The sequence below is a fragment of the Carassius carassius genome, chromosome 36 (genome assembly GCF_963082965.1).
Source record: "Carassius carassius chromosome 36, fCarCar2.1, whole genome shotgun sequence".
Classification (NCBI taxonomy): Eukaryota; Metazoa; Chordata; class Actinopteri; order Cypriniformes; family Cyprinidae; genus Carassius; species Carassius carassius.
In genome coordinates, this window is record NC_081790.1 from 24,313,079 (window position 1) to 24,332,636 (window position 19,558).

General features: G+C 37.9%; 1 protein-coding gene across 1 annotated transcript in view; it reads left to right on the forward strand.

Moving 5' to 3' along the window:
* Positions 1 to 928: 928 nt before the first annotated feature.
* Positions 929 to 19,558, forward strand: part of LOC132117459 (Krueppel-like factor 8) — a 61,154-nt gene continuing 42,524 nt past the window's right edge. Inside the window, exon 1 of the mRNA XM_059526755.1 lies at positions 929 to 1,251. Coding sequence (XP_059382738.1) covers positions 1,225 to 1,251 — 27 coding nt within the window. The 5' untranslated portion in view covers positions 929 to 1,224. The remainder of the gene's footprint in view (positions 1,252 to 19,558) is intronic.

Here is a 19,558-nt window from a genome sequence, read left to right on the forward strand (position 1 = left end):
GAAGTGTAGTTTGAAAGGATTATGGGAAATGTAGTTGAAACCTAGGGAAAAGACATTACAGTCCTCTCCAAATAAATATTATTCATTAATACTCGATTATTATTGATAATTATGTACAATAACTTTCAATCATGAGGGGAAATATAAAGGAGGATAATGAATCAATGCACAATTTTAAAATGCAGGGGCATGATCATGTATTTTTTTAATGCAAATAACCCCCAAATAGTGATCCTTTTGCAAGGGACTTATTAATATTGTGATACTAGTGTAATATTTATATGACATTTTTCAAAAAAGTGATCTTTATTATTTGGTTTTAGGTTAACTTTATTTTAAGGATTAAGGTTTAATTTAATAATAACTGTTAATCTCCTCATTTCCACAGATGCAGAATGAAACTGTAACCACATCAAGTACAGTGAGTGTTCATTTCTTATGTTTATTTTTCAAAGATCCTTTAGTGGCCTTCTGGACCCCAGTTTGAAAACTCTTGCTAAAGACTCTTGTGTTTATGCAGCTAATTATATTAAAGGCTCTGCATTTTAGACTACAAAGAAAAAGGAAAAAAAAGAGAAAACACTCATGGGGCCCTTAATAAAGTTTTTGTATGCCTTAGCTTACATTATGGGCATTTTTTTCTACAAACTATAGCTGAGTAACCTTCCACTCTCAGTTACAAGCCAAAGTCAAGGCAAACAATGAATGCACATATGGGGCATCACCGCTAACTCATGCAAAAACACCACAATAGTTCAGCTCTGAGCATCCGGTGCATCTTGACGTCATCAGGTTAGGTGATAATGATTCTGAGGTGTATTATCGCGGTGGCGCCGCTGCTGGTTTGGGCTGCACACACACACACACACACACACACACACACACACACGCACACACACAGGCTGTGATTGACACAGTAAAGGGGTGGGGACGCAGGGTGGGGTCAGCAGCAGGGAGAGGCGGAGGAGAGACTCACAGCTCGAGCCCAACCCTGAAACACGGCAACAAACACACACTGAAAGACGACCGGGGCGACGGAAAGAGGGTTTATTTCTCGACGCCGGGGATATGTTTTCTGTGATCCGCCGAGGCAACGAGCGCACCTTTCTCCTCTAATACGGAGGTGGAAACACTGCCATCGAGCTCACTGTTATTCAAATATCACCCGCCCGATCCGATCGACCCCCCTCCACTCCACCCCTTCACCGCCGCTTAGATACCGAGATGCACACGGAGACTCGGAACAAAAAAGTAAGTCCGTTTATCGTTCGCTATCGACTCATTTGGCAGCGCAGCCGGTTGCCTTTGACGGCTGTCGCTGTCCGATTTCCATTCTGTAGGACTCCGCCTGAGTTCCTCATCTATGAGAGTGTCACCCGGTTTCGGTTTGCTCGCCGCTAACCGTAATGAGCCGATAAATATCTGAGCTGCTGGGTGATTACTTCACTCCTGTGCTTGCGGTTCTGAGCCCGTGCTTATCCGAAAGCCTCCTAACGATAACGTTGGTGCATTTGAAATACTTGTGCAACTTGTGACAAAGTCGGTGTGTGGCACATCTGTCAGAGCCGTCGCTTATCTGCAGTGCTGTTTTAAAGCGGCGAGGGCAGGAAGGAAGCGCGCCGAATGCAGCTAGCTGGAGAGACACCATCTTATCTGCTTTCTTAAAGGGACAGCAGCCTTGTATTTGCATCGGATGAAGAAATTCTCTTATGTTGTTGCTGCCCAGTGATGCTGTATGCTATTGACTTTTTTTAAACCATCTTTCAGTTGTTAAGGGCTAAATATCAATGTGTTGTCGGCAGTGCACTGTTTAACAAGCTTGTTAAGGACTGGAGGCTACTGAAAACTGTCATGAACATCCCATGATGCCAAGGAAGAAGGGAGTCACATTTGTAGTGTATTTGAAACTGTATTGGTTTTTGCTGCACAGAAGTATGTACTAGAACTTTTAAATGGGTTACACTGATATCGAGAGACAGCTGCATGTGTATATGTATGGTCAGCTTGTCACTGTCACAAAATAAGACCTAACAGGATGATCAGTGTGAACTGTGAACACAGCGTATAGCAAAGGGGTCTTCAATCTGAAGGGGATATTTTGTAATTTGTTTTGTCAGTTGGTTGTATTTCATAATGATTTACAGAATGAACTGTCAGTTGTACGACAAAGGCCCAGACAACACTCATTATTCAGAAACATTTGACAGCAGAATGCAGTGATTGGCCAATCAGAAGAAGTGTGTATTTGAATATATATATATATATATATATATATATATATATATATATATATACACACACACACACACACACACACACAGGTGCTTCTCAATAAATTAGAATGTCGCGGAAAAGTTTATTTATTTCAGTAATTCAACTCAAATTGTGAAACTCGTGTATTAAATAAATCCAATGCAAACAGACTGAGGTAGTTTAGGTCTTTGGTTCTTTTAATTGTGGTGATTTTGGCTGACAAGCTATGCAAATTCACGTTCATTATCACCACTGATTTGCGCAGCTTGTCAGTTAACAATGACTCTGTGTTGTAACAGCTGCTCTATGTGAAATCACGCACCTGATGGTATTTACAGCTGATTAGATAACCGGCTTTATGGACTAGATGTGCATTAATCATTGGCCGATATATATCAGTGCACCCCTAATTTTGGCTCACATTTAACAAAAACCCACCAATTCACTATCTCAACAAATTAGAATACTTCATAAGACCAATAATAATTTTTTTTTTTTGGTGAATTGTCGGTCTTCTGGAAAGTATGTTCATTAACTGTACATGTACTCAATACTTGGTAGGGGCTCCTTTTGCTATAATTCGGCGTGGCATGGAGGTGATCAGTATGCTGCACTGCTGAGGTGGTATGGAAGACCAGGTTTCTCTGACAGTGGCCTTCAGCTCATCTGCATTTTTTGGTCTCTTGTTTCTCATTTTCCTCTTGACAATACCCCATATACCGGTATTCTCTATGGGGTTCAGGTCTGGTGAGTCTGCTGGCTAGTCAAGCACACCAACACCTTGGTCAATTAACCAACTTTTGGTGCTTTTGGCAGTGTGGGCAGGTGCCAAATCCTGCTGGAAATTGAAATCGGCATCTTCACAAACAAACAAAAAATGACAACAAAATGTCTAGACATATGGCACAAAAATATAAATAAATTAATCCTGTGTCCAGGGACTTTTTTTTCTTTTTTGCCATGCATTGTTCATGGAGCTCATTGTAGAAGTGCCTCAGGTGTTGAAATATATTTGTTATACATTTATACAGGTTCACACGTACTCCGTTTTTCAGTGCGTATACAGTATGTGTAAGCGGTGCAGAAGCAGCAGCGAGAGCGCGTTATTGTAACACGAAAGTAGGGATGCACGATCATGATTTTTCATGGCCGATTCCGATACCGATTTGTTTACAAGCAAACTGTCCGATTCCGATAACGATTTCCGATTTCCGATTTTTTTTTTCTTTAAGCAACAAACAAGAAAGAAGGAAAGTGTGCATAAACAAGATGTTTATTTGGTATTTAATAGGCCAAACTGGCTTTTGACTATTGAAAACAATAACCATCTGAAATTAACGGCAGTATCTGAACAACTAGACTACATTTAATACAAACACAGATGGCACAGACATCAGCATTTAACTTTTGTATTTGAATTGGGTTGAAACTACATAGAACTGGCCTTAAGATTAACTGTAACCATGTGAAATTAAAGGCAATAACTGCATAGTTCTAGAGTCCAAACCACACAATCAACACACATTCAATAAAAGGTTTCTTAATCAGCATTCAGTATTTTAGTTTTTAAATTTGGTTTTAAAAAAAAAAAAGGTCTTTACCAGTGAGACTAAATAAAAGTATGCTATATAAATACATTATTCCAAAATGTTAAAATCAAATTACGTTGGTGCGAATAAAACAAAGATGCAAAGTGTTTCATTCATCCAATTAAAAAAAAAAAATAAGGGTAATGATCACATATTTTTTTTTACTTGAGCCAATGAAAAATAAATAACTATTGTCTCAAGTAAAAAAAAATAGATATGAATCATTACCCTAAAATATTTTTATTGGATGAATGAAACACTTTTTTTCAGTGTGCTACAGCAGGTGATTTTTAAATCAAATTAAGTCGATGTAATTTTAAGGTAAAATATTCCGGCATACTTCCGGAAAAATCGGCTGAAAAAAGACCAAAAAGCGTCCGATTGCCGATCGCGTATTTTAAGCAAAAACCGTCCAGTTCCGATTTATGGCCAGACAACCAGTGCATCCCTACACGAAACCACATTAAAATAATGCTCGAGCGTGATTCTCTCTCCGCTCACATGCAGATCTCCTTTGCTTTGTCACAAAACCAGACACGCGTGCTCAGATACACGCTACTTTCGCTTGGAGAGTGCGCGCACTTAAAACATGTCTCCTCTCACTCAAACTGTGTCCTGTGCACTCACAACTCTATCTATGCTCATGTGGTAGATATTAATTATTTTCACACGTTTCTGTTTCTAACCTTTTACCGCGTGAGTGTGAACGCTATGATTTGTTAACATGGGCTCAGAAAAAAGGCATATCACAGACAGTGTGTGAACCTGGAGTTACATAGGCATATGCCCAGTCTGTTCTGTTCTCGCACTTGGCGCATTGCATTCTGATTGGATCGGATAGGTCAGGGCCGCGGAAAATCATGCACGCTTAAATCGTGAATTTATGACGATTTCGATTAATTGCACAGCCCTATTTTCCATGACATTCTAATTTATTGAGAAGTACCTGTATATATAATCTGTCATTTATGTGTTTAACAATGGATATTGTATACTATCATCTCAATATTAGCCAAATAGTTATTAATAATTATTATTTAGTTATTAATTGACAATTGCAATTAATTGGCCTGCCTGATATATTGATCTATTGCTACAAAGGATCAATAATAATTCAAATTAATTGTTTAATATATTTTTTAAATATTTTATTATGTTAGCAAAAAATATTTGTTAGCATCCAGCTTATTAGATATGTTTGGCATTTTCTTGGCATTTTGATCCATCCCTACAAAGATGCATTTTTAAGATATAGACCTTAATCCGGCTATAGCACCATATTTAATTTTTGAAAGAAATGAACACAAGGCTGAAAGGGATAGACAAACAGTGCAGTCTAAGGACTGTACTGTTTTCAAACAATTTACTGATTGTTTAGGTGATGAAACGTCTTTATACCCCATACAACATCATTTCACTCACATTAAATTCAATGTGGTGTCTAACGTGTCTGAGGTCTGTTGCATCTTTAAGTCTACTCTACCTCTGTAGAGCTACCTATTAGACCTAATTAATGTAATTTTATACCACTTTTACCTTTAATATGGCTTATTCTGCACCTGAACTCATTCTTGGGAGCAGAGTCTCCTGCATGAGTTGTTATTGACGGAGTCAGGGAGGTGAGTGGACTGAGGCATTATCATTGGAGGAACAGAGAGTGCTCTGGGTGTGCCAGACAGCTGGTAATCATTAACATCTATGGACAAACTTTGATCAAAGTGGTTAAACACTCAGCTATCCACTGTAGGTCTCAGCTTTTGGGTTTTATCAGGGTGACATCGCTTCAGGAGGGTGTTATAGGTTGAGGCATCCATTGGCAGTCTAATCAAGCCAACTAGCTGGGGGGTGATGTAAAGTGCATCTGTTTTTAGGAGTTGAGACCGTTAGGGACTGCTACTGTCCTTGAGCACAGTTATTTTTAGGAGAAGGGTGCAGTCGGCCCTGGGTGTGACTGTGGTTGTGTTTTTGCAGGGTGGCAGTGGTGCACGCCTAGCAGTTCCTCTCACTCCCTTTCTTAAATCGCCTCTCGTGTTATTGACTGCATTTTAGCGTTACACTCTTAACCTGTCCTAAAGCTTAGCTCCAAATGTGCAACACAAATTAGTCAGTGTTCTGTTTTGTATAAGCTTGATTCTGTATCATTTGAAGTAGGCAGAGATGTATAGTAACGAAGTAGAACTACTTCACTACTGTACTTAAGTACTAAAAGGCGGTATCTGTACTTTACTAGAGTATTATTTTTTTCTCCTACTTCCACTTTTACTTCAGTACATATTTTCGATGAGTTTAATACCTTTACTCCGATATTTTTTTATGTGCTGCATCGTTACTCGTTACAATTATAAAAATGTTATGAATCATTCCTTTACAAACCCACATTACCACTGCCAGAACTGTAGATGGCAGGTTTGATGAAGCTGGCACATCATTGAGCGAATCAAGTGATTAAGAAGGCTGCGCGTGCTGACTGAACTGCTGTGAAGAGAGAGATGAACACCGAGCCGAGCCAGATAATGACTCGTTCACGAGTCAAGAACCGGTTGCATCAGTAGTTCTTTCCGACAGTTCGATTCAATAAACCGGTTGAAGAAAACGGTTCACCAGTTCTTTTGCGCTCGACATAATGGTGTCATTGGCGTTGACTGCAAGCCTTCGGTTTACCTCATAACATTAGCACGAATCGAATCGGACACGTCTGACAGAAACGGTTCTTGACTCGTGAATGAGTCAGTCTGTTGTTCGTTATCTGGCTCGGCTCGGTGTTCATCTTCAGTTCTCTCTTCACAGCAGTTCAGTCAGTGTACTGTTTGAGTAAATGAATTACTCCGGATATTGGTTTGTTTTAAATCCTAGGGAGTGTCAGCCACATTAAACAAGTTAACAGTTTAAGTAATTTGTGGATTAATGCGTATTGGAGACGCGAACCGTTTAAAACGATTCAGTTCGATTTGGTGAACTGTTTCAAAAAGATCCGGTTACATTGAGTGATTCGTTGTTGAACCGGATATCACAAACTGCTTTGTTTTGAACTGTCTTACAATAGACACAGAAGAGATGACAATGCTGAATAAAGTCGTAGTTTTTGCTATTTTTGGACCAAAATGTATTTTCGATGCTTCAAAAAATTTTAACTGACCCTCTGATTTCACATGATGTTTTTCTTACCTTTCTGGACATGGACAATACCGTACACACAGCTTCAATGGAGGGACTGAGAGCTCTCGGACTAACATTAAATCTAAAATATCTTAAACTGTGTTCCAAAAATAAACAGAGGTCTTACGGGTTTGAAACAACATGAGGGTAAGTTATTAATGACATAATTTTGCAAATTGGGCGAACTAACCCTTTAATCTGTTTTTCGTTTACAAAAAGTTACAGTCAAAGGAATTGTGATTGTCCTTTAGGTTAATCGCTTGAAATAGTAAAAACAATATGTTCAAACTTTTGACTACTTTCTTTAATAACTACATAACACAATACTTGTACTTTTACTTTCAGTACTTGAGTAGTAAATTTTAAAATAGACTACTTGCAATACTTAAGTACAAAAAATGTTGAATACTTTAGTACTTCTACTTAAGTGTGGTGCTTAAAGAGCACTTCAACTTCTACTCAAGTCACTTTTTTGATAGAGCACTTGTATTTTTACTCAAGTCTGGGTCTCTAGTACTTTATAGATCTCTGGAAGTAGGACACTTCCTCATTAGATGTTTGAGGTAAGTCAACAATATGGTGTAATGCCTCAACATAGCATGCGTTTTTGACCATTGTCCCTCTTAAAAGCCCATTATTTTTACTCTATTCTCAAGAATTTTAACCACATTATGAAGTTAGACAGGCTAGTAATAGGACCTTGTGCCACTGACGCCTTCAGTTTAGGCCTTATTCTGAATACAGTGTGTGAACACAGATAAAAGTGGGACAGTCCAGCTTGTCTTTTATGATCCACTAATACAAGGTCATAAAAGACTCTCACACCTAGTCAGGTGTAAAATCCTTTTATATTCTTACACCCTACGGCCCTGGGGTCAACATTACACCTGTAGATCTGAAGTTTTTCTTGTTGTTTATTTGACAGTTTTGGGAATCAAACTTCATTACTACTCCTGGCAGGGGACCAGTCGGGTCTCACTGTCACTTTTTTTAAAGAAATGTTGAGCATATACATCTATTCTTTCAACTTATTCCATTTGATAGCATGCACAACCAAATACTTGTCCAGTGTCTGCGCTATTTCTCTCCAGAAGTTCTGAGCAATAAAATATGCCTTTTTAGTTATTTAAACTGCAGTTATTTAAATCTATGCAGGCATTTATTGTTGTTGCGTTAACAATATTTTGTTGTTGTTGTGCTGTATCCTCCATTTCTTCTCTGACTGTAAAACAACAGGCCGGGCAACTTGTTGGCCACTTTGTAATTAGTTTCTAATTAGATTAATTAGACATTTCATTTCTATCTAATTAGTTCAGAAAAACAATTAGGTGTGCCTAATGGCGAAATTTGCTCCTTTCCCAGTGTATGCATATAGGATTGGGCGATGAAGGGCCCTATGACATCAGCTTTATTTTTTTTCCAAATTCCTTTTTTTTTCCGTTAAAATTTTACTCTATTCTGTTTAATTTTCCAGTTTAATTTTTCTCGACTCCTTTTTAATAGTTAAATGAAAGTTTATTAAACAAAAAGCATGTTTAATTAATTAAAACCATGAAACTTATAAATTTTTGCATCAATGTAATAAAAGTCTAACAAACATTACGTTTAGTACCCTATGAAATGTTTTATTTTTACTCACCATATTTTTTATTGTTACCAAATTATGTTTTAGCATGTCTAATTATTTGAATGCATAAGACAGCTTAATTTATTGCTTTTTATTCTTAAAGTAGCCTTGTGATTTTATTGAATTTTTTTTACCTTTCAGAAATTCCGTGTTGTGTATTCCGTGACATTCCGCGTTAAATTGGGAATTCAGTTTTTATGACCGGATTCTGTGATTTCATCTTCTGTTTTCCACATCGTAGGGTATGCCCGAAGAATTTAACAAATGTCCTCCCATCTCGTAGGTTTCTGTAGTACACTTCATTTCCTTTCAAAACATTGAACTTGGATGCAGTGGATTGGGGAAAGGAATCACGATTAGCTTAACATAGTGATGTCTGTCAGCTATCGGCAATGGACGATGGCATTGTCTATCCGCCCAACCCTAATGCATACTTTTGTATTAAAAACTAAGTATATTTGGGTTTAATTGACAAGCTTCAAACAGATGCGTTCACATTTTAGTACTTTTTAGCATTTAACATATCACATGCTTCTGAACAGCATTAATAAGAAGCAAAATTATTTGCCATGCTGAGCGGTTTTATAAGGGTTTCAAGCCTTTTTATATTCTTGAGTAAAGGAAATTGTATATATTCTCAAGGAAATTACAAATGAATCAGCCCTCTATGCCATCTGTAGATATGACAGTTCACTAAATGCAATAATCCAGGCCTAGCTTGAGCTAAGAAAAATGACAATTTTAGGACCATTGACTTCAATATAACCATCTGCCCCTTCATTCCGTTCTGTTTCTTGTCATCTTGGTTTCTGTTAAGTTTATATTTTATACTAATATCCACCATTTTTAGCTCACTGACTGAGCACACAGTACTGAAAGGCCCTCAGTATTAAGTTAGTGAGCTAAGTGGACAAATTTAAGGTTATGTTTTTGGCCATCCACTTTTAACACTGCTTTGAAGCAGGAGCTCACAACCCTTTTTACACCCTTAATGTGACATATTTCCAAGTTAAACAGGATTTTGATTGGATCCTGAAAAGTGGTGAATCATGAAAAATGTAAAATAAGAGGGTTTGGTTGCATCATTTTAGAGATGGAAAAACATTACTTTTGAAAGAGTTTCTTTTCAATAATATTTTATTTCACCATATCAACATTTTATTTCATAGTATCCTAAACCATGATAAAGGCTATTAGGGCTGTAGTACTCGAGTCCGGTCTTGGACTCAAGACATTTTTCTATCGTCTCGGGACTTGTCTCGGACTCGTTGCGTTTGCACTTGAACTTGTCTTGGACTCGTTGCGTTTGCACTTGGACTTGGACTTGTCTTGGACTTGGTCATAGGACTCGCCAAATGTTCTCGTTGGTCTCGACCGAGGCCAGCAAAAAAAACAACAACAACAACAACAAAAATTCTCCTTCAAAACAAATATGGATAACGCTAGGCACCGCGCTTTCTCCTTTTTTCCAAAGCACCCCTTAGCCTGCGCTTTACGCCTGCACTCCAGTGGCTTTACGCCTGCGCTCCAGTGGAGTCTGCTGTTGCTAGGCAACCATGACCCGCTCTCCATGCAGATGCAGAAGTTTCAGCAAAAAATAAATGGATTTCCAGCACTAAAAATCCCTTGCAGTAACTCTGCTAATAAATTAATTTAAAAATGGCTATCCTTGTAAAGCTATGATCAGCTGTTTCTCTATCTTGGCTTAGCTTTCAATTTTGTTACGGGAAAGGATGTGCATGAGCAGCGGTGCACTTGCTGCTTCTGAAAAGTTTAGATGTTTCTAATTAAATTTTCTACCTGTTAGATTGTTTTATTTACATCTACACCTAGATAGCCTTAAAGTTACCCTTTACAGTAATGAAATATGGTGCGCTCTTTTCATTTTATCAAATGATCATAATCACATCTATTCATTTTACAGTCCTGCTACTAGCATTTTATTCAGACTAAAACCCCTTTAATTCGGGTGAGAAAGCTTTTTTTCCAAGTGTCTTTTGCACCTAATAATAATACCGCTGCAGACGCATTTTGCAGTATTAAGGTTATTAATTGATCGTTAATTTAAACGATGATTGATCATGGAAATTATCGAATATTGACATCCCTAAATACAAATGAGTTGGATGGAAACCTGGCTATTGTCTGCATGAAACCATGCTCCCGAACATATGTCATTCACCGTTCTGGGCAGCTCCAGGACATCTGTCTCTCCGAGCATGCTGCTGTCTGTGAGCGGGGCGGAGTAACGGAGCCCTCAATCACGTCGCAGTTTTTGTAAGAGCTGCCAACTTCTCCACCCCATTTACAGAGTGAAATTCTTTATCTCCCAGGACTGTTGTTGAATCTTCCAAAAGTTTTGGCTTGGGGTGCTTCACATGCGGCAGCAGCACTTTCCACCGCACCAATAACACGGGGCTGCCCACCGACGTGCCTGACTTTTAAATCTGCGCTACTAAACACGGATATCGGCCGATGCCGATATATTAAAATATTACATATATCGGCCGACCGATATATCAGTCGACCTCTAGTAACAATTACCAACCATGTCTTCAATTGTGTTTCAAAATTACAACAGAGTACAACTGCAAATAAATCCTGATAAAGTAACAAACATGTTAAAGTAACCTGATAATGTAAAGAAGTTCAGTGTGATACAAAACAGTCAATGACACACTCTTAGAATGTAAATATAATACGTAAATGGAACATGCATGCCCAGTAGAGCCAAAAGTATCCCTTCTAGCCTTAACCGTGTGCATTTGTCATATCCCGAGCTTTGCATGTGTGTGTGCGCTGTGCCAAGGCATAAGTCATTTACATTTTTTACCACAGACATAATGTAAGCAAACAGCAGCATTATAAAGTAAATAAAATGTAAATAAAGTACATAAATTTTTTTTGACCCTACAGCTCCAAATTCAGTCCTAGAGGGCCAGTGTCCTTTAGAGTTTAGCGCCAACCCTAATTATACACACTTGAAGCAGCTAATCAAGCTCTTACTAGACACACTAGAATCTTACAGATAGGTGTGTTAAGGCCAGTTGGAGCTAAATTCTGCAGGGCATTGGGCCTCCAGGATCTTGTTTGGAGACCCCTGTCCTACAGAGTTGTTACTTTGCACATGCTTTTTGATCATTACAAATAATAATGTAAAATTATTTTCTTTGAATAGGAAATATGCAGTATCTCGCATTACCTATATTATCAGTAGTTAAGTAGGCTATGTGGTCTTGAAGAGGATCCTTTTTTTTCCCTCTCATTTGGACTCGGTCTTGACTTGGACTCTAAACTTTTGGACTTGGACTTGACATTGACTCGAACCTCTTTGGACTCAGTCTTGACTCGGTCTCGATTAGTCCTGGTCTTGGACTTGACTTGGACTCGACAAAGCTGGACTTGACTACAGCTCTAAAAGCTATGTTGATTAACATGGCAATATAAATGTACTTTACTATTAGTGTTGTCAAAAGACCCGGTACTTCGGTACCAAGTCGGTACTAAAAAAATGAAAATGTCACGGTACCAGGTTTCTGTAAGTACCGGTGGTACCGAGGTCCCGTTCAAACCCGGTTCTTGACGCATACAGGGCTATGATTTCCGCGAAGCAGAAAACGCAGACGGAATCTCAAAATCCAGTCCTGAAAATGAAACTTACATTTTAATATGGACAGTCACGGAATTTGTCAAAGTTAGCATAAATTAATCAAATCAAATCTCCATATGGACCAGTATCTGTAAATGTTAAGCCGCAAAAGTTGGTTGAAATCTGCATCCTGCATGTTCTGCGCGTCTCTGTGTGAATGAATGAATGGTTTGTTTACTACATAGACTGAAGTGCATGATGCTTGCAATAATGAGGACAAACAACATCACCAGAACTGTTCTGAGTCACTTCACAAGCATTTTACCGTTTCATTTGAGTAAAACCAGTGTCAATTTAAAGGTATTCACGGAAAACTGTCAAAACAGCCTCTACATTGCGAGTAAATCACTCGCATATGTGATTAAATTTTACTCAGGGCGAGTAAATTATGTCTTGTTAGCCACTGGCTAATAAATTCTTAGATTCTTTACTCGCCAGTGTGTGTGTGTGTGTGTTCGAGGCTATTATAAGATTGGCGCAGATATATTTTCACTCGCTGAACACTGACTGAGGCTTCAGAGTTCTCTTTCCATCAAGCGATCTGTACTTTTCAATTCATCTCAATGGACACACAGTACACCAATATTTGCCTCTTTTACTGTCTATGGTATTTGCCGAACTGTAAACTCTGTGTGAAGGAGCACGACTCGCCGTCGCTTTGCTGATAGCTCTTTCTCACACATGCAAAGAGAGAGAGAGAGAGCGAGAGTCTTACCACGCTGAATCGACATGCTACATGTAAACTATATTCTTTGTTGTCTTCTCCTGTCAAAATAATGTAGTTCATTTAGAATTATTAATATTTTCGAACAAGCAGAAGATATGCCGGTTTCTCCGGTAGTGGGCGGCGCTAATGCGCAAATGTCAATTTCATTGGCTGGCGCTCATCTTTTACCGTCCCTGTTTTGATTTCAGCAAATCAGTTCGACCGAACGCAGACAACGTGATTAATATTCATGAACCCAGCAGCTCATCAATCCATAGTGCATTGTATGTTGTTAGTATGGTAGTAGAATTAGTAGTATTATCTTTTAATAATAATTATTATGATCTATTACTCTTTTTTTACAGAAACCCTCAATGAACAAAAACATCTTAAGCATCACCACCAGTCTTAAGTTCAGATAAATGACAAATATGCATTCATTACGAATTCATTTTTACATAAAGGCATTGTGCTAGAAATATTACTATTATTTTGTAAAATGTATGTGATACTGCTACTACTGTTAATTAAAACTTAATCACACAATATTTCTTCCATGTTTTAATTTTAATAGCAAATCCCCTTTATTTACCAAAAAATAAAATGTTTAAATTTCATAAATTAAAAGACAAATTAAATTTGGGTGAAACTTGTTTACTGTTTTTCATAATTGTATTACTTGTAGAAGAACTTTAAAAACTATTTTAAGTAAGTATAAAGAATGGCATTGGTTTTATTTTTAGTGATAAAAGTTTTTTTTTTTAATTAGCATATTTTTGTGTTTTGCTTTGGTACCGAAATTGGTACCGAGAACCGTGGATTTTCACTGGTATCGGTACCGAATACTGAAATTTTGGTACCGTGACAACACTATTTACTATAATGAAAATACCAGAGAAGGCTTGAAGAAATTTAAATAACCATATATTGTCAAAGTTGTGTGTTCAGTCTTCTGTTTATTGAGCTACAGCATAGGGATTTCCTGGAATGATGTGCATTACCTTTCTTCTGCAGGGCATAATTGGAGTTTCAGCACAAGAGCGGACTCTAGGCAGCAATCCATTGCATCAGGCTTTAAATTCGGCAATTTTTTACCCCCCCTCAAAGCATCCTTGGTGTATATGACTTATTTCAGACAAATCCAATCTGAGTTATATTTAAAATGATCTTTTGCTCTTTCAAGTGTTAGAATGGCAGTAGGCGGGTGTTTTTTTTTTTTCAACAGTCCAAAAGTAGTCAAAGCGTGTGTATCCTCAATAAAATGTGCGACTGGTTACGAATTACAAGCACAGACTGAGGATTTGTAAAGAAGAATTGGGTTTTGTCTGTCTGCATGTATGGCTGGAAAATGTTGATGAGCTGCACGGGATCATCATTGGACTTGTCACTTGTAAATGCAGCTGGACTTGACGGCCCGTATCTGATCGAGATTTAATCTTTGGGCTCATCATTTGTGGTCTGCTACACTGGATCGGTGACTTTGGTATTTGCGTGCATTTGTCAAAAGGGACTGATAACAGGACAGGAGGTATACCTATGCTTAAATGACTGTGAGAGACCATGAAAATCTAAACCTATGCGTGTTGATTTATATGTATATCAACTTGAGGAAGTCGTATCATTATGTTCCTCAATATGTTTATACATTGCCCTGTCTTTTTTAACGTGTAGGATAAGGGGATTCTTTACCCAGGTCAGCTTTGCACAAAACTATTACAGTGATGTTGTTGTTGATTTCTGGGAATGTTACTCTTAATCCAGGTCCACAAGATGTACCAGCCTCATATTCTACTGGGTTAGTCTTCGTTCATTTAAATGTATGAAGTTTACTTCCTAAAATGGACACGGTGCATATATGGATAAAGAATACCAATACTGATGTTTTGGTAATCTCTAAAACCTGTTTTAAAAGTTCAATCACAGATAATGCTATTAATATTGAGGGATATAATGTTTTTGGAATTGATCGGCCAAAAAGAGGGGTCATTTAGCGGTTTCTATAAAAAATAGGTATGTGGCAATTAGGGTTGGGTCGATAGATGATGGCTGACAGATATCACGATGTTAAGCAGATGGTAGAATCATATACTGTTGCAATTAGACTGTTATATACTAAAACGTAACATTTACTTAACTAACCAATACATCAGTATTGGTATTCTTTATCTAGGCAACAGGCTACCGCTAGCTAGTGGCTCGGTAGAATGCGTTATTTGTTTCACGCTTCAGGCACACCCATAACCCCACCATGCCCCCCTATGTCATCGTCCATCATTATGTTTTACTGTAGACGTCGTCCGATGCCAATTTGGCAGACATCACCAAATTCTAGCGGCAACTCTGTTTATATCTAATCAATATCTAAACAATTTGAATTACTGACAGTCGATGTAGTATTTTCAAAGACTTTAGCTCTTACTGTTGAGGGTTGTTAGAGACCTCCATCAGTCAAGTCAAGTCAAGTCACCTTTATTTACATAGCGCTTTAAACAAAATACATTGCGTCAAAGCAACTGAAGAACATTCATTAGGAAAACAGTGTGTCAATAATGCAAAATGACAGTTAAAGGCAGTTCATCATTGAATTCAGTGATGTCATCTCTGTTCAGTTTAAATAGTGTCTGTGCATTTATTTGCAATCAAGTCAACGATATCGCTGTAGATGAAGTGACCCCAACTAAGCAAGCCAGAGGCGACAGCCGCAAGGAATCGAAACTCCATCGGTGACAGAATGGAAAAAAAAGCTTGGGAAAAACCAGGCTCAGTTGGGGGGCCAGTTCTCCTCTGACCAGACGAAATCAGTAGTTCAATTCCAGGCTGCAGCAAAGTCAGATTGTGCAGAAGAATCATCTGTTTCCTGTGGTCTTGTCCTGATGGTCATCTGAAACGAGGTCTTTACAGGGGATCTGTATCTGGGGCTCTAGTTGTCCTGGTCTCCGCTGTCTTTCAGGGCAGTAGAGGTCCTTTCTAGGTGCTGATCCACCATCTGGTCTAGATACGTACTGGATCCGGGTGACTGCAGTGACCCTCTGATCTGGATACAGACTGGATCTGGTGGCTACGGTGACCTCGGAATAAGAGAGAAAAAGACTAATATTAGCGTAGATGCCATTCTTCTAATGATGTAGCAAGTACATCGGGTGGTATGGGAAGTGTTCCCGGTTCCGGTTTACCTAACTAATGCAGCCTAAAAATCCTTTAACGGATTTGGATATTAAATTATGTTTTGGTAATTACAATAACTATGAAATAACTAGATACTAACCCTGAACCTACCCCTAAACCTAACCTTACCCCATGTAGTTACCTTGTGTTACCAGAACTTTCTTAGATACACTATAAGTACATGTTAGTACACGTACTGTATAATAAAGTGCAACCTTAGTATGTTATGTGTAAGCCAGGTTAAAGAGATGGGTCTTTAATCTAGATTTAAACTGCAAGAGTGTGTCTGCCTCCCGAACAATGTTAGTTTATATATAATAAAGTTTAGGCGCCAAATAGGAAAAGGATCTGCTGCCCGCAGTTGATTTTGATATTCTAGGTATTATCAAATTGCCTGAGTTTTGAGAACGTAGCGGACGTAGAGGATTATAATGTAAAAGGAGCTCATTCAAATACTGAGGTGCTAAACCATTCAGGGCTTTATAAGCAATAAGCAATATTTTAAAATCTATACGATGTTTGATAGGGAGCCAGTGCAGTGTTGACAGGACCGGGCTAATATGGTCATACTTCCTGGTTCTAGTAAGAACTCTTGCTGCTGCATTTTGGACTAGCTGTAGTTTGTTTACTAAGCATGCAGAACAACCACCCAATAAAGCATTACAATAATCTAACCTTGAGCTCATAAATGCATGGATTAACATTTCTGCATTTGACATTGAGAGCATAGGCCGTAATTTAGATATATTTTTGATATGGAAAAATGCAGTTTTACAAATGCTAGAAACGTGGCTTTCTAAGGAAAGATTGCGATCAAATTGCACACCTAGGTTCCTAACTGATGACGAAGAATTGACAGAGCAGCCATCAAGTCTTAGACAGTGTTCTAGGTTATTACATGCAGAGTTTTAAGGGCCTATAATTAACACCTCTGTTTTTTCAAAATTTAGCAGTAAGAAATTACTCGTCATCCAGTTTTTTTATATCAACTATGCATTCCATTCGTTTTTCAAATTGGTGTGTTTCACCGGGCCGCAAAGAAATATAGAGCTGAGTATTATCAGCATAACAGTGAAAGCTAACACCATGTTTCCTGATGATATCTCCCAAGGGTAACATATAAAGCGTGAAGAGTAGCGGCCCTAGTACTGAGCCTTGAGGTACTCCATACTGCACTTGTGATCGATATGATACATCTTCATTCACTTCTACGAACTAATGGCAGTCATATAAGTACGATTTAAACCATGCTAATGCACTTCCATTAACGCCAACAAAGTGTTCAAGTCTATGCAAAAGAATGTTGTGGTCAATTGTGTCAAACGCAGCACTAAGATCCAATAAAACTAAAAGAGAGATACAACCACGATCAGATGATAAGAGCAGGTCATTTGTAACTCTAAGGAGAGCAGTCTCAGTGTGATACGGTCTAAATCCTGACTGGAAATCCTCACATATGCCATTTTTCTCTAAGAAAGAATATAATTGTGAGGATACAACTTTTCTAGTATCTTGGACAGAAAAGGGAGATTCGAGATTGGTCTATAATTTACTAGTTCTTTGGGGTCAAGTTGTGGTTTTTTGATGAGAGGCTTAATAACAGCCAGTTTGAAGGTTTTGGGGACATATCCTAATGACAATGAGGAATTAATAATAGTCAGAAGAGGATCTATGACTTCTGGAAGCACCTCTTTTAGGAGCTTAGATGGTATAGGGTCTAAAATTCATGTTGTTGGTTTAGATGATTTAACAAGTTTATACAATTCATCAGCAACAAAGGAATCTCTTTAATCTTTAACATATTCTAAAGTTAAATTTGAAGGAAAAAGTATTAATTGGAGATCTAAATTGGAACTGGTTACAGTCTTTGTCTGCTGAAGTTTAACTGTTTTGTGATGCTTTTAATATTTAGCAATTAGTAAATACTTCAACCAGGATAAACTTAAAAAAGAGAAATCATCACTTCTCAAACTAATTTTTACTAATGCACCTTAGATATTCAGCAGCATCTGTTTACGAACTTGATATTAGTGATCATTGTGCTGTTGCAATAGTTAAAAATTCAAAATAACCTAAGACCAAACCTTGTTTAATTATAATGTGGAGTATGTCACGATTTAGTGAACAAGGTTTTGTTCATGAGCTTGCTTAGCTTGACTGGGAGAAGATTTTGTTGATTCCGGACATTGTGTTTGTTGTTATTGTTGTTCTAGAAATTGTCCTATCACTATCATTAATAAACATGTGCCTTTCAAAAAATATTGTGTAAAGGGTCACGATAACCCCAGTTTGCTTCATGAGCGTGATGTTGCTTGGGCTAGAGCAAGACATTCCAATCTTCAGTCCGATTGGCTTTATTTTAGACAATTACGGAACAGATGTACAACGATGACAAGGAAAGTCAAATCTGATTACTTTTTAAATGAAACAACTTGTAATCTAAACAAACCTAAGAAATTCTGGAAACATATTGACTCTATTTCAGGTGCAAAAAAAGACTTCCGTTGTACATAATGAACAATACCATAAAAATCATTGTAATACTTTTGCGCAAAGCTGATCTGGGTAAAGAATCCCCTTATGCTACATGTTGAAAAAGACAGGGCAATGTATAAACATATTGAGGAACATAATGATACAACTTCGTTGAGTTATGCATATAAATCACTACACATCGGTTTAGATTTTGATGGTAACTCACAGTCATTTAAGCACAGGTATACCTCCCGTTATATGCAAATACCAAGGTCTAATTGTCTAAAGAGGGTAGAAGAGTATTTGCTAGTATCATAGCTTGTTTGAATATGACAGCGTGAATAAAATGTACAAAATTATTTGCCAGCTTCAGTACTGCATTGCTCCTCTAGATCCACGGAAAGGCAGGGACTATAGATCGATGAACTTGAACAGCGAATGTACACCTAAAGTCAGATTCCAAACAAATCCAGCCTGGAACCTCCAGGCCATGGCCCACTTAACCACACTCTTCCCAAATACAGAATAGTAAGAAAACTCTAACCATGCTGTATTTCACCTCCTCAAAGCAGCAATTTAAAGCAGACCAGGGTTCATGTAGGTCACCGATCCAGTGTTGCAGACCACAAGTGACAAGCCCAAAGATTAAATCTCGATCAAATATGGGCCATCTAGTCCAGTTGCATTTACAAATGACAAGTCCAATGATGATCTCGTGCAGCTCATCTACGTCTTCCAGTCATAGATGCAGACAAACAAAACCCATTTGCTTTTACCCTTTAAAAAAAGATGAAAGATGAAAGCGTAAAATGGAAGAAAAAATCACTAATCAAACAAACAGGACAGACGATATACTACTGTAGATGCTGAACTTTTTTAATAAACTGCTTTCTAATTTCATAAGATAAAAAAGCTTTCAAACTACTAGATCTAAATAA